Source organism: Trachurus trachurus, assembly GCF_905171665.1.
Source record: "Trachurus trachurus genome assembly, chromosome: 9".
Lineage (NCBI taxonomy): Eukaryota > Metazoa > Chordata > Actinopteri > Carangiformes > Carangidae > Trachurus > Trachurus trachurus.
The window spans coordinates 36,262,614-36,287,614 of record NC_139895.1 but is presented as its reverse complement, the minus strand read 5'-3'; the positions used below and the strand labels follow the sequence as shown (position 1 = coordinate 36,287,614).

The window sequence follows — 25,001 nt, the reverse complement described above, 5'->3', positions numbered from 1 at the left end:
CTGTCATCTCTCCATCCCGTCTGCTCAACTCTCCCCTGATCTCCTCCTGTGTCAACCCTCCTCCCTTTTCTCCTCCGCTCTGCTCACTCATTCGTTCTGCACCCCCCCTCACCCCCAATCCCAACCCCAACCACACCTTCCTTCCAAATCCGAGTAGTTTAGACTGTTGGTGCAGTTTCTGCCTTGTATTACATTGTATTATAAACTTTTAAAAAATAGACTCATTCAAAAAATGGTTTTGATTTCCTAGAGGAGTAAAATTGTTAATGCTTTCGTAGCGAGCAGAAGCGATGCCACAGTGACAGAATGTATTATGTTAATTTTACTAATACCCAGAGGCAAATATTACGCTTGTTAAACATAACGGAAAAATACTGGTTTGTAGAGTATAAATTTGGTGTGTTTTCAATAAATCATGCCTGGAAAGAAGCTGTTGCCTGCACTTGTGTTTTATTTCATATGATGTCATTAATTTCCAGTAAGATTCAAGGTCTTCAGTCATCTCACAGCACCTGACAGACTACAATGCTCAAATCAACCGGTGGAATTTTAAGCGTTAAAGTATTGACTGTGGAATACCACTTTATTGTTGGAGTATATAGGTATAAATGCAGTATACCTTGAATGTTTTGGTCAGTTCTTCTAATTTTAAACATTTGGTCCTAACTAAGAGAAAAAATGGTTCATAGTATTGTAATACCATATAGCATAGTGTTTACTGTGTAAGGCTTGTGTCCTAAGCAGAGCAAGTATAAACCTTTTGACCAGGGTTTAAACCTTCGAGTTACATGTTAACGCCTACTGAGTTATCCTTGAACAAACCGTTAGATTCCCTCTAACTCCTGCAGCACTGAGCTTCTGAAGAACATACACTTTCCCAAGGGTCTGAATCTTTGGCAGCCTGATTTCAGTTGGTTATATTTTTAGTCATGACAGAAGGAAGTACAGGATCTGAAAATTTAGACTATGAATATGAAACAAGTGACAATTCTAAAATCCCTATGATAATGAGCGAAAAATGAGTGCAACTGGGAAAGTGTCTTCAAAGGCCTCTTCAACATCCTGTCTTAAACCATTACTGTTTTATACAATGGCTTGCATTTGGCTCAGTTATAGAAAGTGTTTGAGTAAGCTATGACATCTGCCCTGGAACTAGAAGCCATTTTAAATTATGTTTAACGTGCAACGTGTTCTTATTTTGCACTGACACTGACGTAACATGCTTCACGCCACAAACCAAATTTCTATAACAAAACTGTGTACTGAATCATTAAAGTAAAGGACATGTTACTTTTTTGCACGTGATTCTGTTAGTTTTGGCATACTTTTTTACATTAGAAGCAATAGGCTACAGTAGGCTTTATACAGTCATTTTCAATCTTGACATATTTGTACATTCATATATTTGACCCTCTGATATTAATGTCTTTACTTATTTTCTTAAATTTAACAACATAAGTCTGAGGTCATCTGGGCCGATCGTCATATCAGAGCCTCTCTAAGGAATGCATGAGTCCTTTTTTACCTTCATTAAACTTTAGTTTTGTTGTTCCTATTTATTTGTTCATTATTGTTTAACTTCATTTGTTATAAATTATTATCATTAGCCTATTATTATTATTATTATTATTATTATTATTATTATTATTATTATTATTATTATTATTATTATTATTATTATTATTATTATTATTATTGTTGTTGTTGTTGTTGTTGTTGTTGTTATTATTATTATTAATATTAGTAGTAGTAGTAGTAGTAGTATTAGTAGTGATAGTGGTAGTTACATAGCATAACAGAACATTACATTATAAACAGACATTTTCATATATTTTCTACTGGCGTATTTATTTTTTTCCTTTTTATTAATTCATTTATTGAAAGATATTGATCTATTTTATACATCACTGATCAACGTCTTGTTAATGTAAAAACCTATTTCCTGTCAGGCAGTTCTGTGGCCACCACAGACCCGGCCGGGTCCTTTCATAACAACATCATGGCTGCCCTGTGCAGAGGCAGACACCGGTGGAAAAGGACTAATTGTTTCTATGTGTTGACAAGAAGCCTCACAGGTAAAACAAGATGTTGTTGTGATGTTGTGTGTAGATAGGAGGGACAGGCCGGGCTCACGCTCACAGCTCAAGCTGTTTCCGTCAGTTCACGGCTCATTCCCACCAGCAGCTCTGGATTCTCTGCATGTCTGTCTAACCTACGTAGCTACGTAATTAGTTTAATGTATTTCACCTGGTGTCTTCGGTCTTCGTCAGACAGCCTGTGAAACGCCTGTTTCTCTGGGTGGTCCTGTACTGTAATGTTGCTGTAGTTACTGGTTATACGCTGCTTCCTACATGACTGTATGTGGCTAATGATAAGATGGGAGTAACTCGAGATAAAGTTAACTGCCTTGGTTATTTGTAATCTATGCTAGGTGAAGTAACATCTCTGTGAGATAGATGCCCCATTAGCCTAATACTTAGTCATTTTATTCATGATTTGTGGAAAATAATCATTTTCCATTATGTAGGCTATGATTATGCTTTTGTGTTCCTGCTTCAACCTGTGTTATTATGCTATTTACAGACAAAGGAACAAAATGAAATTGTGACTTATTTTGTTTTACATGTTAGACATAGATATTCATATTACACTCAGTCATTTCTATTTTGACCTTTCTATACTCTCTTATATAGGGAAGTATGACTATGACCTGGTGGTTGTTGGTGGTGGTTCAGGAGGCCTTGCTTGCTCCAAAGAAGGTGAGATGTTATGAGATCCCTACTATTTACTTTAGTTTATTTGAAAAAGGGACAATGCACATTAATAAACATTGTATAAAAAACACATGTAAATTCACCCGAATTATCTTAAAAAGCTAGTTTTCATCGACTGTCCCTCTGTCAGATTGTTTAAATGTAAAATACAGTGTTTTCTATATCACCATGGTATTACCACTCTGTTTACAGCGGCACAGCTGGGACAGAAAGTTGCTGTTTTGGATTATGTGGAGCCATCTGTGAAAGGTTGATGGAATTTGTTGTGTAAATCAAATTTGCTGGTTTGACGATTTTATAAACACTACAGTAACATCCTATGGAAAAAAACTTTCCCAAACAGGTACCAAGTGGGGTCTGGGTGGGACGTGTGTTAATGTCGGCTGCATCCCTAAGAAGCTGATGCACCAGGCTGCTCTCCTTGGCTCTGCAGTCAAGGATGCCAAGAAGTATGGCTGGCAGATCCCAGGACCAGTGAGCCATGACTGGTAGGTCTCAACCAGGAACATCGTAGTACTGTGTCTCAATGTTTCATCAGCCTGTAGGGAGTCCAGCAGTGCAGAGGATTAGTAGCTGAATGGCACCATCTAGTGATGTAGCTGCAGTAAGACATTACCTCAGGTCAGAAAATAATCTCTGTGTGGTGATGAAGTTTCTCTGCAGACAGTTCTGTTCTGTTCTCCTTAGCCTCTAGTTCTTATCCAAGAATGAAAAAAAGAAGAAGAAAAGAAAAATCATTTGAATAATCTCCAAAGAGCTGCTTTTAAAAAAAAAAGTCATTGTTTTTCACATGTCATGGTCAACCGTAGCAGGTGATAGCAGGCACATTATGAACTGAAGCATCACTGAGAACTTCCTCTGTATATATAATAGTCATAGTTTGTTTAAGGATGCAGGTCTTTATGTTTTAACCTTTGATCCATCCTTCAGGTCCACAATGGCAGAGGGCGTTCAAAACCACGTCAGGTCTCTGAACTGGGGTCACAGAGTTCAGCTTCAGGACAAGTAAGAGAGACTATATCTTCTTGTGTTGTTGACTTACCGGTATTATGTATCGTTTATTTTATTAAGGTAAAAGTGATAGGCTAATGAATAGTTTCCCATCCTAATGTTTAGTTTTTTTCACTTGTATAATGGATATGATGAATTTTCCCTGTCTTACCCTCTCAGCATGTCACCCCCTCCCTTCCTGCTTCAATAATTGTTCGTCACATACTTCATATATACAGTATACAGATATATACATGGATAGTTTCTTCCATTCTTGCGTATTTTCTTGGCATGAAATATTGCTGACGGCTGTGTGTTTCTGGCGGGGCACAGCTGAAGGACTTGTAGTCAGCGACCATGTGTTGATTGAGTGACTGCCTGGAAGGCAAACAGGTGTTAACGTGTCCGTTAACTTGAACTGTTTTCAGTCCAATGAGATCATTACCTGGATACAGAAAGTTAATAATGTTTCTAATGATTTCATTTCCTTTGAATTAATAATCAGCCTGAAGTGGTTGTCTTTTCAGAACAGCAAAGATACAGTGTGCAGAGCAGTCATTTCACACAAGTGTATTATAATGTGGAAATATGCATATATTTTTCCGTAATTTAATTAGATTTAGTCTTGTGTGAGTTTACTTAAAAGCTATCGTATGAACTAGAGCTTACATTTAAGTTCAGAATGAGTGTTAGCATTCTATTATGAGACTTGGCTTTTTTAATTACTTTAAAATATCATGTAAAATATACAGTTTAGATTAGATGGATATATTAAAGTGTGGTATGTCAAATCTAACCTTAAACTGGGAGTTTTCACATTACAATCTCTACATTGCAACAGCACAGCTTGCACACCTGTTGAGCTGAATTTAATTTAATTCAGTACAAATAAAAAATGGAAAAATATAAAAAATATCCTAATTAAAATTAAAATGTTAACACATGTAGATTAGACCATTGGCTGTGAAATGTTTTGGGAAACTGAACCAAGGGAGAATGTCATAACATACATAAAACATATTTGGTGCAACCTCAAGGAAATTGAAATCGAACGCAACTGGACTTGGTTAATTGTTTCGCATCTGACCAGGCTGAGACTGGTCTGACCAGTTTCAGCCTGGTCAGATGGGAGCATGAACTGATGAAGCCTCTTGGATGAGAAGTGAAACGTCTTCACAAATAACCAAGTCCAGTTGCGTTCGATTTAAATTTCCTTGAGATAACTATGACCTGGACAAATGAGAATATTCACAGGCATATTTGGTGCAAATGATGAATGATCTCTCTGGGCAGCCTGGTCAAGCCTCTTTCCTGTGCAACTAAATCATTGGATGACATGCATGGATTTGTCGACCTAACTTTGCATGCATTCATTTGATCTGCTCAAGTGTAGGATAATGTACCACAAGGAGCAACCTGTTTGTTTTGTGTTTGCAGAAAGGTGAAGTATCTGAACATGAAAGGAAGTCTGGCAGATGAACACACTGTTAAAGGACTGACCAAAGCAGGAAAAGAGGTCGGCTCTCTCCTCATTTATGCAATTTCTTACAGTTAAATTTTTGCTACAACTTTATATTTTATGTTTAGGTTTTTTTTTCTCTTCATAGAAATGTGCATGTTTTGGTAATGATTAAATTACTCAGTTAATGTGACAAATCTAAATTCAGTCCATTTGAGGTCTTAACTTCCTGTGTACGGTCAACTCTCTACCCACTGAGAGTGCTGTTTCTTGTTTCTGTCATTTCAAAGCATTTCCATCATCACCTGAATGCAGAATACTGTGGAGACCACTTGCTTTTATTTGACATTTCCTTGTTTTTAAAGGATTTGAACAAAGACTGTTACTCACATTTCCCCCCTCTCTTTCAGACGATCCTCACTGCCAAGAACATTGTGATCGCCACAGGTGGGCGGCCTAAGTACCCTACAAATGTAAGTATGATTGTTATTATTTTCTCTGATGTTTCTCTGCTCTTGTGCTGGTTGTTTATCTGGCACAAATAAATGACAGAGAGAGAGAGAAAGACACCCTACAGCAGCAGACAGGTCACAACACAGCAAAGAGCAGGTTTTAGAGTGCAAACCTTCACTGGTAGATGTGTTGATAGATGATTGATAGGTTGATGGATCTGTTCACTGCTTTAATTCTTATTGCAGATCCCTGGAGCGGTTGAGCATGGCATCACCAGTGATGACTTATTCTGGCTGAAGGAATCTCCTGGAAAAACGTGAGGACGCTTTAATTTCCTAAACCGATTCCTATTGTACCTAGTGTGATATTTAATAGATCTTAACCGGTCGGTCTGTTTAGAAGCAGGCTCGCTTCTCCACATTTCCAAAAGCATGGAGATATTTTCATGCATGAAGACTTTTCCAGCACCAATACAGTGAGATCATCCCTGAACACATACATCTCAGTACAGTATGTGTATGATTGCTGGCGTCGTCCTATATACAAAGCGGTACAAGGGAAACGGAGCCTCTAACCTCTGCAGTATTAATGCATCACTCTACCCTCCACACTACCTTGCTCACTGACATGACACGTCCCACTGTCACGCACTGTAATCACTCATCAGTGACATGCAGTTTGTTTTTCTCCCTTCCTGTCAGCCTGTCCTCGCCTCATGATTCAGATTAGCGGCGTGCATCCTGACCTTTACAGAACCAGCCCTTTAATCCAGCCATTTAGCTGCTGTCATCACCTGGTTAATTGGTCTTTCCCTGATGTTTCCTCTTGGCACAAAGTGCAGACGGTGACTGCTGGTTGTGGTATACCTGCGTTGCTGTGGTTGTTTGCTTCATGGAGACAGATAAGCGGAAGTTATTATTCTGATATTCTAGTTGCATATATATCCGGGTTGTCTGCACCTGGGCTATGGAGTTTTAATTATTTTTAATTAGATTCCTCCGAAACTTGTAGCCGCTGATAAGTAGTGCTGCATGTCTTCTAAAATTGATTTGTAGCCCTTATTTTGTCCCGTTTAGGATCATCGGCTCCTCTATAATGTTGAATCTGTAAGAATAAAGACTATTCTACATTTTGACCACTTGGAGGCAATGCAAAATCAGTTATAGACAGCAAATCACTGCGACTACACTGTAACCATCCAGCAGTTATCACTGTTTCCTTCACCCATTCAACAAAGCACCTTTGTATAGGAAGCAGAATTATCCACTTGAGTTCAGGAAGCGCTTTGATGTAAGAGGGTGATGGTTAGTGGAGTCCTCTACCTCCCTGCAGGCTGGAAGTGGTTAGCTGTGGGTTAGCAGTGGCATTAGCTTCTTCCACAAGGACGTTAAACGACACACACACTTCCCAGAGCCGGGGATGTTGTGCTGCAGTCAGAGCTGTCAGCTGCGCAGGTGAGGTCCGAAAGGATGTTTCTGCAGGTAGGGCTGGTGTGGGAGGGGGTCCAGCTGAGTGATGGCTGTCTAATGGACCTTGAAGCACACACACATGCAAATGACAGATTGGGCCTCAGGGTTAAAGTCCAGATTTGGCCGCCATCAATGTTGTCATGAGAAAGCACTGGGCACTTGCCAACGGGCTTCTGATACTGGTCAGGCTTGATAGGCCAGTGCTTGAATGAGTAAGACCACTCCACACACTGCATCAACACAGTGAAACTGTAGAGAAATGAAGCACACACACACAGCACAGCACAGCACAGCACAGCACAGCACAGCACAGCACAGCACAGCACAGCACAGCGCAGCACAGTCTCTGGTACATAAATTCTCTTAGTGCACTGCCTTCCCAGGGAAAAATCCATTGTATTATTTACAAACAAGATGAACAAAAGTGTCATTATATGTAAATGACCAAAATAAAAAAAATCTATGTTTATAAAACATAAAATTAATCATAGTATTAGTAGTGTAGTTCATTATTAGAAGCTAATTAAAGTGAGAGCATGTTAAAACACAAAGCAGTGTATGAGTTTTACATTGCAACATATTTCATCTAATACTATATTAACTTCACAAGATCCACATAATATCTTATATGGACAAGAACATTTTCATTGCATGCAATACTTTTGATTTCATTCATTGTATAATAGCTACTGCTGCCTTTTTGCAGCCCCTCACAGCTTTTTTACTCTTGCAAAAATGGGAACATGGCACTGGAACAGAAAATACTCTGACATTAAAATATAAAAATGGACTTATTGGAATCCATCTCTGAGTTCTAACATGCTCACATGCATGTAGGTCTGAGTTTCTCCAACCAAACGTAATTGGACAAAATCTGATGATCAGTTACTGTATTCAGGACGGTTTAATAGCTGGTTCAAGTTGCCCTTTTTTGTTGCCAAGCTGTCCACGTAGCTTTGGTGGGACTGATAATCAAATCAGTGACTGTTATTCTTATGGCTGTTAAAGCAACATTTCAAAAAAAGTTTGACCCAAATCAAATCTTAACTTGCAACAAAGTCCACCGACACTGATACGCAGGAGGAGTATCCAAGCCTAGTGTTTGTCTTATCATTGTCGAGGCTTCTGAAGAACTGCCCAAGGTTAACAAGCAGCCACCGGCGATCAGTAGAAAACCCCTTTCTGCAGGACTGGGTTCACTGAGGTCTTGGCTTGAGCTTCAAACCACATGCTACCACTCCAAGCCTCAAGAGTTTACAATGTTTCAGTTTTTGTTGTGTGGCTTCACGTCCACTTTGTTACCTCAGATGAAAGTCAGAAACACGTGAATGGACTGGACCTTGTTTTTCCAGCTGCAGTTAGTTTTGACCTTTACATTTCTGTCACATTTTCCTGAATCTGGCGTACCAGTCTGTCTCACACATAGATGGCAATCAAAGTGGGAGGTAGAAAATTACTACATTTTGTAGCAGCTTGTCATATTAACATATAATGAACTACTTTTCAAAACTTGTAATACGTCATCAAGATAATTTAAAGATGTGTGGTGTATGAGATGAAAGCTCTGTGAATTCTCAAAGAAAACAAACTCATTTATTGGTAATAACTTCAGCTCGACTAACTTGTCTTTGGCTTTTGCTAGAGTTGTGCCATGTTCTCAGGACAGGCTAGAGAACAGAATACACGTTCCACTCGGCTAGTAAATGTGTAAAGATAATGAGGACACCACTGTATAAGATTTCAGTGTGTTTGTGGGGTTGGCTTTTTACTGCGTCTGCATCCCCAGTGTGCCTAAACGTCACCATTGTTGAAAAGTCCTGTTGTTTTTAGAACGCTTCTAATCGGCATCATCTTTTGGTTGAAAGATGTATTGCAGTGGTGCAGACTCCAGACCAGTGTAAAGATACACAGTCACACAATGGTTAAGAAGCAGGTTTAGGGGAAAGGATAGTTTCTCAGTGATGAAAGTGGAGAATCAAGCTAAAGCTCTTTGCCTAATCTTCTTTAAGCCACTTCACAATACGTGCTAAGTGCAGCTGTGCATTACACAGACGTGGGGAAAACGGGCACTGGGGCTTTTAGTGGCTGGTGTTAGTGTGGACGAGGGCAGGATGTGCCGCAGGCAGCCGGAGCTGTCAGGTGGAGCAGAGCTGCAGGGACGGAGGTAAAAACAAGGGAGAAGCCTCCGCCATGCGGGTGACTGGTGTCACTCAGCGGACTGATGTGTGGCCCTGCACACGGCACCCCATCTGTAGGGATTAGCCTAAATGCTAGCAATTAGCCCACATCAGCTCATAGATCTAAGTGCGGGATTAGAAGTGTGACTCACTTGGACCACACGCACATACACTGACACCACAAATCTGCGCACATACACACACACACCCCTCTTTCTACATTTCCTTCACACCTCCTCACTTCCCTCTCAGGTTATGAAGCTCTGTAAATCATCACCTCTCTAATTCAAGGATTTAAAGTAAACTATTTCAACTCTGGATCTGCTTTGTTTTATTTGGCCAAAGAACTGTATTTTTACGTATTATTCGTGCAGTTAAGAGCTTCTCTGTATTTGTATTTTTCAGACTTGTGGTTGGAGCCAGCTGTATCCTTTGTCTGCCAGAGAGATTTTAATGGAGCCACCATATAAGCCCCCTGCTCATCAGTTAAGAAAGTGTTAAATTATGAACAATTGTTATCTTAATAAAAAGTAATAATTACAAAAGACTGCGGTTTTAAATTGCTTTTATACTCTTAGCACTCCAGTGTGGGGTATAGTCTCTCACTGTTCTGTACTTGTTACCATGATAATCATGATAAAAGAACCACTGTGCCACTTTTTCCAAATGTAGTTAAACTATTATCTTGTCAAAATGTTGTGAAAGTGAAGCCACTCATTTAGTGTGTAAGAATGTCAGTGTTAATCTGTTATGGCCCCACATCAGATGTATCCGTACATGCACACGGGGAAAAAAAGCAGTATAATCCTCAACCTGGTGTTGATCAGATGTGGCTCTGGAGTGTGCAGGGTTCCTCACTGGCATCGGCTTGGACGCCACAGTGATGGTTCGCAGCATCGCCCTCCGGGGGTTTGATCAGGTATTGCTCCCTGTGCCGTACCTTCATCACCCTCATGCCCTGATTTTGACTTTATTATGTTTAAAGGTGGATATTCTCTTTTTACTTCTGCAGCAAATATCAAGTCTAGTGACGGACTACATGGAGGCCTATGGTACCAAGTTTACATGGAGGTGCACCCCACAGAGAGTGGACAAGCTCTCCTCCGGAGCCTTGCAGGTGACCTGGAAGGACAGCCAGTCTGGCAGCGAACATAAAGAAACCTTTGACTCTGTGTTATGGGCAGTTGGTGAGTCTGTGTGTGTGTTTGTGCATGTGTGTGAATTTGTGTGATGATGTACTACAAAAGCAAAACTAACTCGAAACCAAGAGTGGTGGCATCTCATTGCGTTGGTTTGTGACCTGCACGTTCACCACGCTATGAGATAATAACGGAACGTCACGAGATAGAGTTGTTTTCGAGGTAAATTCATGCAAAACCGCTGATGCGTGTACCCGTCGGGGGCAGTCTCTGCATTTGCCTCTAAAACAACTCTGTCTGGTAACGTTCCATTATTATCTCATAGTGTGGTGAATGTTCAGGTCACAACTTGTCCACCAGAGCGTTTTGGAGTTGTTGGATTGTGTATTTGATGGGTTTGATGAGGGAAACCAAGAAATCCCATTAGCCTCCGTAGCGTAGCTCTGAGCAGCTCGCGGCTCTGCTCTGCCATTCTAAAAACGCTTGCACCGACAATTAAAGGTAATGAACCTACTCCTAAAACTATAGGAATCATGGCAATGGGCCAATTTGCCAAAATGTTGAACTATCCCTTTAAACTGATAGTGAATGCAGCTCACAGTTCAGTTCAGAAGTATACTTTATATCCCCTATTTTTAAAACCTCCCCTGGGATTGTGTGTAACTCACCACCTATATTGTTCCCTCTGATGTAACAATATCTCCCTAATATAAACCAGTGGTGTGACTCTATTCTCCCTGCATCCATTACTTTCATTGTCATCCCCAATACAGTGCAGTGTCAGCAGATAGAAGAAGAATCAAGGCTGAAAACAAAGTAATAAAGCCTGAGTGATGGGAATGGCCAGGGGAAGTGTTAATCACCCACTGCTGGCTGTGTGGCTGTGTGGCTCTGTGGCTGGAGGTGGTGGTGGGGGTGGGGGGGGGCAGGGGCAGCACAGGGCAGGATGCACCCAGGCACAGGGTCACTGCATTCCCCTCTTTGTTCTCCCTCTTTGCTCCTTCCTGCCCATGCCAGCCCTGCGGAAACCCACCCTGCATCTGTCACTGCCACCGCTGCCCGCCGGCGGCCCTCTGCCTGCCGTTACCACCAGCTCCGTGCTCTGTGCCCCCTCTCTCTCTCTCTCAGCCCTCCACTCTCTGTTCTCTCTTTCCACCTCTGCCGTTCCACCAGTAGTGTGCGTAACAATGGAGGGAACATCCGTCAGAGCCACAGCCGTCAGTTTATTTGTGTTGAGCTCTTTCAAAGACAACGCAGTGCTTCCGAAAATCTGACTACCAGGTTTTTGCTTTATTTGAGTGTGTGTGTGTGTGTGTGTGTGTGTGTGTGTGTGTGTGTGTGTGTGTGTGTGTGTGTGTGTGTGTGTGTGTGTGTGTGTGTGTGTGTGTGTGTGTGTGTGTGTGTGTGTGTGTGTGTGTGTGTGTGTGTGTGTGTGTGTGTGTGTGTGTGTGTGTGTGTGTGTGTGTGTGTGTGTGTGTGTGAGTGTGTGAGGGGAAAGAGGATCCTTTGGCTCTATGCGTGTGACAGTGACAAGGATGTGCGTGACCCTGCAGCTGAGATGACGTTTGTTCTTCCCACCGATGACTAAATTCCCACATCGTCTCAGTGTGAGAGTGCTGGTGAGAATGATATTTGCATTGAGTGCGTGTATCACTAGACATTTGTCATGACATGCGTGAGATTCTGCATCCTTTATGTTTCCGACATTCATTTCACTGAGAGCTCTCACCCCAACTCAGCCAAGCACTCGACATCTACACAAGTACCACTGGTTCATCCAGTATATCCTTGTAGTTTTCACCTTTGAACGTGACTTTTTAACGTCGTCTGCAGCAAAATCCTAATCACCATGAATGAAACTTCGATCACCTTTGATCAAACCAGTCTTACTCATAATAGAGCTCCCAGAAAGCAGCTTCCTCTCAGTGCTACTACATAAACCCTGGCTGCATGTGTATCATGACAGCTTTTGTTCCCATACAGCGCAGTGAGAAGCAGTAACAGCGTGGCCTCTGCTCTTTGATGTGTGCATGCAGGAGTTATGAGTACAAGGCCACTTCCCTTTACTGTGACCTTACACTAGGGGCCAGGCAGGGTCCCAGGCCTCAGTGGAGTTATTAAAGGCCAGAGGGGACCGGGCCACAGTATCACCACTGCCTGCCACATCCTTCTCCCCGGCCCTGTCTCCCTCCACCTTTCCCCTGCTCCTTCCTGGCCTCACGGCCGCTCCCCTGTCCAGGTGTGTCCAGAAACAGACAAAGGAAACAGAACATTTCCACACTTCCCGTCTGCATGTGGACAGTGGACACATTAGTGTTTCTCCTCACTTTGTCTTACAGTACTAGATATAGATAGATATAGTACTAGAGATGTCATTTAAAAACATCCAGTAGATTTAGTGGACGTATGTCTCTCTGATGTCCTGCTCCTCTGTGTGTGAATCTTTCTGTGCAGCACTAATGTACAGTAGAATAACAACATTTTGAAATTATCAAAAATATGCTTTCCATATTACAGAAATACACAAATACAGATATTTCTCCATCGAAATTACCAAACTGGTCTAACTTCAGTTTTTTTAGGATCATGTTACTCTGAGTAAAAGGCTGATTGAGAAAACAAGCCATTAAACTCTATGATGTGTACGTTCATATTACCTACTGAGAGAGCTCTTACACAGATCAATATGTGCACATTTTGAGTTGTAACAAATTAAAATCATGCTGAAATTTACATGTGTTGGCCATGAGTTTGTGGATCAAGGTTTAGGTTGCACATTTTGTGAACACAGAGTGGAAAATACTGTACATTGTGACTAGTTTCCACTTTACTTGGTGTCTCTTATTACTATACAGGCAGAACTTTTTCCTACAGCTAGTGTAGGCGATTTGAATCTTAAAACCTGAAATGGAACAAGCTAATCAATTTTTGGCGTTCTGTACGTTCTCCTCCCCCAACAAAAACAATCTCCCCGTCACTTTTCTCTCTCCTTTGTCTTTGTTCATTTGATTGATCAGATAAGTGTCCAGCTCTCATTTCAGCTTGTGGTGGTTTGTTGTGGCTATTTAGCCTAGCGGTCTAGAGGCTTCCTCTTAATGTCACAACAGGCTTTGTTCTGATTGGACTGTCTGTTTGGCCAGCGTGTGTGTGTGTGTTCTTTATCAGTCCTTGCCTGACAATGGAGCTGTGGTCACAGCCACAGTACAGCACTGTGGAGTGGACTGGAGTGTACAAAGAAAGTTTACTTACCAGTCAGATTCCACTGGTAGAGATTCTTTTCAGCCTAATAATGATAGTTTTACAGAAACTGATGCTGAAATTCAGTATTTTTAAAGCAGAATTTAGTGTTTGAGCTGCCTCTGCTGTCAGGGAGGGGAACCCTCAGCAGGATGTAAACCATTATGGACACAAATTCCAATGAACCTCAGCCTAATGAAACACTTCATTTTTAGCCCCCACCCATTTAGAGTATTTATGTATATCACATGAGAAATTGTATATAACACACTATGATGAAGTTGTCAGGCAGAAGATGTACTGTATGTGTCATCAATTATATATTTTCCTATGAAATAAGTTTATAAAAGTAATTAATGACTGGTAACGCAGTAGATTTTAATGCTTTAATTATATTAGTTTGATCAAATCTTAGTGTGTTTTACACATCAACAGATCATTTACAAGTTAGTTATATAGCCAACAGCTTATGGCAAAGAATGTTTAGAGGAAGAAAAACATTAATGGTCCTTTATGGTCTGACAGTTATACAACAGCACACAACTTAACTTTAGATTTCTTCCAGGATTTCCTTTTTTATGGCAGTTTATGGCAAAGTGAAGTCAAAGTGCAAACAGTCTACAGTATAAATACAAATGTTATCAGTTAACCTGTATTTTAGCTGTTATATTGTAAATCACAGTAAATCAGTTACAGATGTTTCACAGGAGGACCCATACATCAGTTATCATTTTAATGTGCTCTCACCTACATTATAGTGTGTTGTATTCAAGAATCATATTTATTCTTTCCATAAATGCAAATACATTAAAATATGGGAATTGCTGCGGACTGTCTAAGGTCCCTCTCCTCTGTGCTCTCTGTCCCATTCAGCCACCCATGCTGTGGAGCATTAGACAGGTCTCTGTTGCCCCCTGGTCTGAGAAGAGGGGGAGCACGTTGTTCTTTGGCTCCAGTCAGGAAAAAGGGTCCCGGAGGTTTGTTATTTTTGCCGTCTGATAGCATCTACATGGGTACCTCAGGGCTGGCTGTTTATTATGCTACCCAGGCAGGTTATGAGGAGCTGTGCAGAGGGTGGGGGAGCCAGCGGTTCGCGCTCCCATCACCATGGACACACAATGTCGACAGCATCAGTCAACTGTCTCCCAGGAAGTGTCAAAATCACACCTCGTGTGTCCCCTGTGGTTGATGGGATCCTGCCTCCCAGCTGCTCATCAGCTTCACCTCCTCCTCAGCTGACTTTAAATGATGGTTATTTGTATTTTAGGACCAGCACTGAGAGTGGTGTTTTCAAGATGGTTTCAGTGAAATGATTGTTTACTCTGACCAACAGTCCAAATCCCAGAGATATTCAATTTCCAATGGAAAGCACAAAGCAGGACACTCTCACATCTGAGGGGATGGTACGAAGAAACATCTGGCAGCATGGCTCTAGGACTGGCACCACCTGGGTCCAGACTGAAATATCTCTAAAACCCTGAGATGGATTTCTATTAAATTAGTTACAGACATTAAAGCTCTGCAGAAAGTGGATTTACCATTTCCTGTGTAGTTCCATCAGCACTTATTCAGTGACACAGCTTGACCTCTATGTCTCCAGAATGATTGACATTTCCATTAATCTTCACCATTTTCTTTTTGGTGCCATTTGACCAATTTTGGCATGCTTATATGACAGTGATGCACCTCTTTAATGCTCAGCACCGTTCCCACCATGTCAACATGCTGAATCCTGTCAGGGTGGAACGGCTCTCATCATACAAACCGTCTGTCTGATGACAGGTAGTTTTTTTTAACTGTTTGATAGACAGATTGACGGAGTTGCTTAGTGAGCCCTGTGTCTTTGTGTTGGAGCTGCATGCCATGGATGGAGGTGTTACCAACATTTTCCAGATTACCTCCCTTGGTACAGTATCTAGGTTTTTGATAACTCCAGTGATTCTGTAATTCACTTTTCTGTGTAGGAGGGGGGCATTGAGCAGAATGTGTTGTGAACACTGTACAGAGCTCCTTTCTCCTCCTCCACATGTCTCTTCACAGTTGTAATGTAGTATTCTCCTTGTGTTTGTTTCCTCCCACTGACCTCAGGTAGAGGCCCTGAAACCAAAGCCCTGGGCCTGGACAAGCTCGGTGTACAACTCAACAAGGAGACGGGGAAAATAGTTTTGGGTCCTGACGAATCCACCTCGGTGCCAAACATCTATGCTTTTGGTGACATCGGCGAGGTAGGCGTTGTCAACAGTTGCTACACTTCACTGACAGCAGATACTGCCCTAATACCGGTCATGAATGGAAAAGCGCTCTATGTAATTATTCGTCTTAAATTCAACTGTAAAAGTTTACTGGAAGTACTATACACACCCATAACAGTTGCTGTTGTGGTTTTAACAGCTCGCCCAGAAGTCTGTCATCTGTGAGGGAGGAAACTGCAGTCAGGGATTGTAAACTACAAATTGTAAACTACAAATATACGATACAAATATCTCATTCACATATGAGCAGATAGAATTCATCCTGAACAGACACAGAGTCCGAATTTCTTGCATTTATATTTGTGTCTTGTCCTTACTTTATCACACCAGTTTTTCTAACTGAGTCATGCACCAGTCAAATCAAAACTACGTGAGGCCAGATTCTTACAGACAAAGATCTCCAGTGTTCATAAATCCATTTAGAAATCGTCAGACAAAGGCACTCATCACATCTTATACTCATACCCTTTTTCTATCAAGAGGAACTGCCTGTAGCCATGGCAACATAAGTTTTTGTAGATGTGCTAAAATGAAAATAAATAGGCCATAGCCTAAGACTCAAAGTTGCAGATGATTTTAACTTCAAGTTTCATCCTCATTATCTTTTTATCAGTCTTCACCAGATGTGTTTGGCAGTGCAAGATGAAGCTCGAGTGTTGTTTCACTGGGTGGTGCCTTGTGCAACTCAACAGCTGAAAAGTGCATAAAATGTGTTTTTAATAGCGCATACATTTTATATTTTAGATATTACATGATAGGATGTTACCCATATTGTGAACTTGTGCACCTACATAGTTAAAACAGCACCTAATTTAGATTATTTTTGAGTTGCTCAACTTGAAATAAACGGTACATCTGATAACTATAAATGTCAGTGGAAATGCAGCTCTGGAGAAAAAATTGAGACCACTCCAATTCTCAAGCCTCCAATTTTTTCTTAATAAATCAGCTTCTCTACATGTATGGCAGCTATTCCAGTCCAGTGTTTATTGAATTCCTTCATTACTTAATGAGTCACTGATTATGTGATCACCTGAACCAAATCTTATTTAATGAGGAAAAGTATAAAAACCACAGCTGTGATTAAAATTGGGGTTATTCCACCAATGTTGATTTCTGTTCTTTTCCTAAGTTAAAAGAAAATAGTGTTGTGTTGTGTTGTTTAAAAATGAATATGAACTTGTTTTCTTTGCACTATCCAAAGATTGAAAACACACACTCTTTCTTGTTATTCTCTAATGACAGTATTTTTCTTTTGAAAAAAATTGGGAGAAATGTTGTCAGTAATTTATAGAATAATACAGAAGTGTTCATTTTACTCAAACACATACCTATAAATAGTAAAACTAGAGAAACTGATCATTTTGAGGTGGTCTCTTAAATTGTTCCAGAGCTGTATTTTGACATCCAGTTTCTAACAGCATCTGGTGAAGGCCTGCCTGTTTTAGACTTCACACAGATGTTTTTGTGAAATTAAGTAGTAGTTGTTGCACCTCCTTGTTGGCTCGCATAGACACTTGATTCAGAAATGAATTGTGAACAGAGTCTACTCCAACTGGTTATCATCAAAAGGTTAACAAATATAGGTAACACTTCATTTGACGCCTACCTCTATAACACATTATAACCATACTTATAATGAGTTATAATGCAGTTATAGCACTGTATAACTATAGTTATAAACACAGTATTATAATAGAGTTATAATGTTCTATAATGTGTTATGCTTATTGTTATAAAGCCTGATGATAATTTATGAGTGTTTATAATGATAGTTATACATGTTTATAAGCCAATTATAACACATTATAACTATATTTATAATGCATCATTGATGTGGGCATCGTTAGCGAGTTACTAACAATTATAACGTATTGTAATACCTGACCTTAAAAATAAAATGTTTTATAGTGTCTTATGATTATTGTTATAAAGCATTATGATCATTTATGAGTGTTTATAACAGTGATATAACTGCATTATAACTCATTATAAGTATGGTTATAATGCATTATAGAGATAGCTGTTGAATAAAGTGTTACCAAAATATATATATATATATATATATAGAAAACTACCAGATGTAATCCATACTATGAATTACTGATGTTTGGTGTCAGATGGATAAGCCCCAGATAAGAGGTTACGTATAAAGTTGAAAACAAAATCCAGGTAAAATTAGTTATGGTGTTTTTTTTTCTTCATGTGCACCACAAAATTAAAGATAAGATTGAAAGTAATTGATTATAATCTCAATGGTAGGACTTTTATATGCGCGCATACACAAAACATCTTATCCACCAGTGAGTACTTGGACACTAGTTGAAGCCTGTCACATACTGTAACCACTGGCACGGTGTGTTCAAAGCTGAACCAGCCATGTTAATACTAGTTATACCTGCTCAATGTAACGTCAGTGTTGTTTTTTCACCACAACCAGCTGTGTGCTTCCTTCCTGCCTCCCAGGCTTCATGACACACACACTCACAGAGCGTCTTTTTGATTGACAGTTGGCTTTGATGAGTCGTTCTTTACCCCAATCTGTCTGTCAGCTTTTAACAACAGCAGGACGCCTTTTTTTTCTTTCTTTTTTTTGCTTTTCTTTTAAAAACATGGTGGTTGATATTTCTCAGTTTGTCCAGTGATTTTGTTTCTTCATCAGAAACAAGTGCCAAGAAGTGCATTATAATGACACATGCTGTCTAGTGCGTGAACAGTTACTGGAATACCAGAGCACGTGTCCACATACATGCAGAGGTGGATGTTTTGAACAACAGGATGTGCACTGGTAATTGAACAGGTTTTAGTCATGCCTGTAGAATTGCCCTGCAGCCCTACTGTTTCCTGTACCATTCAGTTGTGTGTATGTGTTTGTCTGTGTGTGTGCATCCATTACAGTGTGTTTGTCTGTTTTGGCAGGCATCCAACATAACAGTCAAAAACACAGAAGCTGAGTTGGGCGTGTGTTGAATGTTAACACTGACCACTTGCACCAGTCACTGACTCATGATTCACCAAGTGTCTGTGTTTGTATTTACACTGTTTCTGCTCTCTGTCTGCTCCAAAGAAAACAAGTTGAGTCAAATACTTTTAGTGAAAATGACTTATCTAAAGGTTCATTCCCAGGCACGAACACATTTTGTTTAAAATGACAAATCAATCTGGATATCATGTATTTACAGATGTGCTCAAACAAACATTTTCTCTTGGTTTAGGGTCGTCCTGAATTGACCCCAACAGCCGTTAAAGCAGGAAAGCTTCTCGCCCGCAGACTGGCTGGTCAGAGCACTCAGCTCATGAACTACGATAACGTAAGACACACACACACACACACACACACACACACACACACTGAAAAGCAGGTTATTTCCCTCCATCTTTCCACAGCTTGTGTCTTTGTGGCCTTTTGATTCTATAGTTTTATGCTCCATTAGATTCAAAAACAACATAATAATTCTGGTCCTTTGTGCTGTGAGTCTGAGTGTAGCTCTGACCTCTCTTCAGGATAAGTCATAGTCAAGCATTTCCCATAATATTATCAGTCTTCATCATCGTGTCTGTGTCTGTCTATGTGTATGCGTGTGTGTGCATGTGTTTGTCTGTGTGTGTCATATAAAACTAACTTCTGAAATACTGGGGTATTTTTTACATCACATATTTTTATATTAAACCTCTGTTTTACACAGTTTTCCTATGGAATAACTTGGGTATAAAATATGTCATTATTTCTAAATCATACATTTTGAGTTTCCCTTGTCATTGAAATGAAAATGCTGAAGTATTTCTTACATATACACACATGGCTATCCTATCATTGCTTGCTATAAGACATGTCAGACCTTGTTTCAGTTTATATTTGTGTGTGCGTATTTGTGTGACAGGTGGCTACAACAGTGTTCACCCCACTGGAGTACGGCTGCGTAGGTTTGTCTGAGGAGGAGGCTGAGAAAAGGCATGGGAAAGACGGCATAGAGGTAACACAGATGTGGCAGATGTGCTGTTTTAATATATATTACACAATACATTTTTTAGATATTTCCAGAGTTGTAGTATTTCAAATAAACATGTTTTATTTGTCCGCATCAGAAAATCTTTTGGTATTTTATTTCAGTCATTATTATTGTAGTCATTCAATTGAAAAAAATGACCCTATAGGGAATATAGAAAATGAAGTTGTAAAACATTTAATGTTGTAACTTGAGGCCAGAAATAATCACATGCATTTTGCAATGTTTGTTTCATTTGGCAGCTCAAGCTCCCACAATGTTTGAAGTCCTTTTAACATAAACCATTACTTTTGAGCATATGATAAAATTATATGTTTTGTTTTGGTTAATTCATTATAATATAAACAACAGTGATTGAGGGAACATTTTAACTCTTATTTTGATATACGAAATTAAAAACTGAAATAACATTTTTGTGTACAATGGTAGTAAGTTCTCCCCCTTATGTAAAATTAAACGATGTATTAACTTATTCATTGACAAAAGTGTGTCTCTAATACAGAAATAACACTTTTTATGTCCCATAATCCCTAAACACACATTGAGATACACACACACACACACGCAATGCAAAGGCAAGCTATGCTACTTGCTTGTATACGTGCATTGTGCGGCAGATGCTAGCCAACACCTGCACAAGGTTGTAGATAAATGGTTTAGCCGTCGAGGTGGGGCTCCCAGTTGTGAGTGACAGGCGAGCAGGAGGCCTGATTGAGGTGTGTATGGGGTGATGACAGGAGCGCTGAGATCTGAGGAGGAGCTGCAGCACCAGCCCCCAACAGCTGCATGGCCCTCGCAACTTGTGTCGGCACGTTTGCCCATAGAATAAAACGCACTACGCACAGGAAAGACTTTGAAATCCCTCCGCACCGTGAGCTAGAACTGACGTAAATACAGCTTTGACACACATTAGAGCTGTGAGCAGGAAGCAGGCATCATTCCCAACTGCATTTTTACTGAATGTTTGCAATCAACATGTGGTGACGACTGAATACAAAATAGTGTTTAAGATATGTGGCTATTACCTGATAATAAATGTATTTCTTTTTTTTCTGATTCTGCTTAAAATATACATATATACATATACATACACACACATACACATATATACGTATATACATATAATAATAGGTGGATGTTAATTTGCTTGTAATTTGCTTGCTTTAAGTCATGTTTCTCCATTTTCACAAATGAGATCTCTGAGTAGGCTTTTTATTTTTTTGATGTATTGTCTGGAAACATTTTAGTTTATCCTCCCTTCAGTCTGCTAGCTGTTATTTATAGTGGGGGTGTATGTGTCACTGTAGAAAATGTACACAAGCAGAGATCATCATCACTGCTGGAAACTTCTCTTTGTTTGTGCATTAGTAAGCTCCACTGGTTAAAGTAACGGCCCACAAGAGGCTATTAAAGCCTGAAATAAAACAATAATAGACTATATCATTTTTCTGTTTGTATGACTTCTGCTGTGTGTTTACATGTGTGCAGGTCTACCATGCTTTCTACAAGCCTCTGGAATTCACTGTTGCAGAACGCGACGCCAGCCAGTGTTACATCAAGGTAGGGCTGAACTGCAGACTTTCAATGTGTTTTTATAGCCTTCTAAAGCAGGTTTTGACGGCATTTAGTCCACTATATTATAAATGCATTTAGCTGAAGGACAGGAGCAGTGAGGAGCATTGCCTCCTGCTGCAGGTTGTTGGGATTCACACTGTTGCTAAGCATTTTAACAAGGACTGGCTGAGGAAAAAATATAATCTGACTCTTGAATAATCCTACCTGCCAAAATTCTGGCTCCTTCGGTGGCCAGAAAAAAAACAACTAAGAAATAAAATCGTAATATTAAAGGTGATGAAGCCATGTAGGTTATGGAACAACCACTTACACCTTGTTGGTTTCAGCTCCTTTGCACAGAAGTCTGTTTTTACCCCATCAGGTGGTTTGTGAGAGGGCTGGAGATCAGAAGATCCTGGGTCTGCATTTCACTGGTCCAAATTCTGGAGAAGTCACACAGGGCTTTGCCATGAGTCTCCAGTAAGTTGAATAAATCCTTATAACATTTATGTTCTATGGAACAACCATCCAAACAATTATATGAATGTGTTTCAATGTCTGTCGAGAACATTCCCTCACTCAGTACTCATGCTTCTAGTCAGAGATAAATTTCATTTAAAATGAATTTCTTCCAACATCAACATGTCAGATACATGAACAGTGCATCAACAAGTAGTGATTCACTTTTGTGTTTCAAAAGACGCAGATTGTAAAATTACTTATTTTTGCCAATTTTATTCATAGAGATAAAGATGCTCTTACAAAATGATTGATGGCACAAAATCAGAAGAAACTGCGTGAGCCAATAAAGCGTAGTAGATGACCTATACAGTTGTCAGTTGTGAACAGTGTGAATAATTACAACTCAAATGACCTCTGTGTGTGTTTGTGTGTCTCAGGTGTGGGGCAACATATTCCCACCTGTTACAGACCGTGGGCATCCACCCAACCAGTGCCGAGGAGGTGGTAAAGGTCAACATCACCAAGCGCTCCGGCTTGGACGCCACGGTAACTGGCTGCTGAGGTTAAGCTCCTCGGCCTCTGAATGTTAGTGAGCACACAGGATCCCTCAGCCACAGACTAGAAAGAGGGTGGTCCGGGTTGATCCTTCTCTCTCTCCTTGTCCCTCTCCTTCTCTAATGTGACCATGAACCGGTCCCAGTTTTACAAAGCACTCTCCGACTTTGGATGCACCTCCTCAGCAGTAGGGTCTCTTCTCAGTCCAGTCAATAGAAATGATCACTGGCTGCCCAGGTTAAGACTATGATTATCCCTCATACATACATGTTGTGCATATGCTTTAAAAGCACACGGCCACAGATCAGGTTAGTGGGAGCCCAGCCGCAGAGTGAGCTTCTTTTAAATAAACAGGCTCATCAATCAGGATTAAGACCTGCGCTCAGGGTTTTGTTGAAACCATACGAGGAACATGGAGCGAGCCCTAACGTTTTTCTGAATATATATTCTGCAAATATTGTTGTTTCTCTGGCTGTACTTCCTGTCCATTAGTCTTGGAGGTGACACATACCATACACCCCCCACATCCACACCCCCACAATGACACTGATGGATGGCCCCAGAGCCGTCGCCGCAGTGACACCGCCCCATTTCCCATGGACACACACAAACAGTCAGCAGGCCGCCTGTCAGTCAGCCAGCAAAGACCTAGGACAGGGAGCCCCAGCTTGTTTAGGGCCCAGCAGAGTCCAGCAGAGCCTGGACCCCTCTCTGTTCCTCCCATGCCCCTCTCCATCTCAATCCATGAGGGAATGAAGTTGGGCTCCAAACATCTAAAGCTCTGAGGATGTCATAGTCCAGGCACAGAGCAGCCCCGTCTACTGATAACAGCACCATGAGAGGTCTTTTACAGCTGTACTACTCAACAACACCCAAAGGTGGCACTATTACCCTCCACTTCCCCAGTTTCTGTTCTGAGCCAAGAGTAGGAGGTAGGATGAATTAGTGGCTGGATAAAACGTAAGCCTGAATACATTCAGGTTGTGCATTTAATCTCTTTAATCCCTAATAGAATAAATGTGTTTCTGGATGAGGCTGGAAAGCAGAGTGGCTTTATTGGTGCCAAACTGATAAGGGTTATCTGTTGTGTATTTACATGGATGGCAGGTTAGGTCTCAAGAGTCATCACTATTCAAGATAAGGCAAGTTGTTTATATCACTTAAGCAGTAATAGACCCTCACAGTTTGCCAAACTGCTCCAACGTTCACGCAGCTGCCTGTACTGGACATCTTGGCTTTATTAAGAGGAGGAGGAGGACTGTCAATAAAAGCGGTTGCTACAGAATTTGGGGGGAACTAAGATGGTGGTTGTAGTTTATTTTTATTTGAAGTCTAATCTGCCCAGTCTGATTAATGATTCCGATGAGGGGAGTGACAGCGTGCCAGGAGATGGAGAGAGGGAAAAGAGAGAGAGAGAGAGCTACCAGGTTTATTTGGACCTGGGCTGGAAGAGAGAGGCGAGTTTCAGCCCCGGTTAGGGAGGGACGGGGGATTCCTGTGTGCTCTATTCAGGGCCGAGGTGCTGACTGAAGGACCCTGACCTCCGCTCAGCAGGAACAGCTTGACTCTATCACCCGGAGCACAGAGGGCTCACATGCTGCGGCGCTGCGCAGCAGGGGTCTGGGGGGGGGCTCGGGTTGTGAGCAGAGTGGGATAGCCAAGGGACGGACAGAACCGGCCGACCAACCAGCCAACCAACACAACACCGAGCGGCAGCGGCGTGTTTGCCCAGGGTAATTGAGTCGATGTTCCTGAGCTTAACGAGCCACTTCAGAGACCCCAGGGTGGGCCCGAGGCAACGTAAGGGAAGTCATTGAGGCCGTCAGTGAAACTGTAATGTCTGTTTGCTTTTTACCCTCCACTTCCCTCCTGCTTTGTCTCATCTTATTTTATTCACAGCGCTGCTGCTCACACGCACAAAATGAAATGGTATTTATTTTTTTTATGACATATAAGTCTGATTTGAATTTTTGATTTTTGTTGATCAGTTACTCCGGGCCGAAGACTTCCACTACAGTTCCTCACCTGTGTCCCGGGAAGGGAGGGGGGTCAGGGTTCAATTTCACGTTGGCCAGTTAATGATGACCTGCGCTAAAACCCAAAACTTGGGGAGTGCAGGCCTGATGTCACCTGGCCACAGACTCTAGTAGTTGTAAATAGAGAAGTGTAATTTTCTGTTAAAGCTTTGTAATACATAATTTATATGTAAAGTAATAACATGCTGGAATGCACAGTGTCACCATTAAATTAATGATGCATCTTGATTGAGTGTTCTGTGGTCTACATGTACACATAAACATACAGTATGAGTGTGCAGAGCTCTTTCTCACTGGACTGTGTTCATGTTGTCAAAACAAACTAATGTCTGCGTGATGGACAGGAAGCAAAGCAAGTCCTATGCAGCAAATATATACATGTATGACTGTGATGCACTGACAAAAGCATTTAGGAAATATAGACATTTTACTTTCTT

General features: G+C 40.9%; 1 protein-coding gene across 1 annotated transcript; it reads left to right on the top strand.

The window, feature by feature from the left end:
- Positions 1–1,989: 1,989 nt before the first annotated feature.
- On the top strand, positions 1,990–24,786 carry txnrd2.2 (thioredoxin reductase 2, tandem duplicate 2). The gene is made up of 17 exons (XM_083978845.1): positions 1,990–2,075; positions 2,694–2,759; positions 2,967–3,023; positions 3,118–3,262; positions 3,705–3,779; positions 5,202–5,280; positions 5,634–5,696; positions 5,922–5,992; positions 9,728–9,747; positions 10,150–10,241; positions 10,335–10,509; positions 15,787–15,923; positions 19,166–19,261; positions 19,832–19,924; positions 21,446–21,517; positions 21,894–21,991; positions 22,411–24,786. The coding sequence occupies exons 1-17, from the start codon at positions 2,000–2,002 to the stop codon at positions 22,532–22,534; spliced, it is 1,539 nt and encodes a 512-aa protein (XP_083834971.1). The 5' UTR covers positions 1,990–1,999; the 3' UTR covers positions 22,535–24,786.
- Positions 24,787–25,001: the final 215 nt, after the last annotated feature.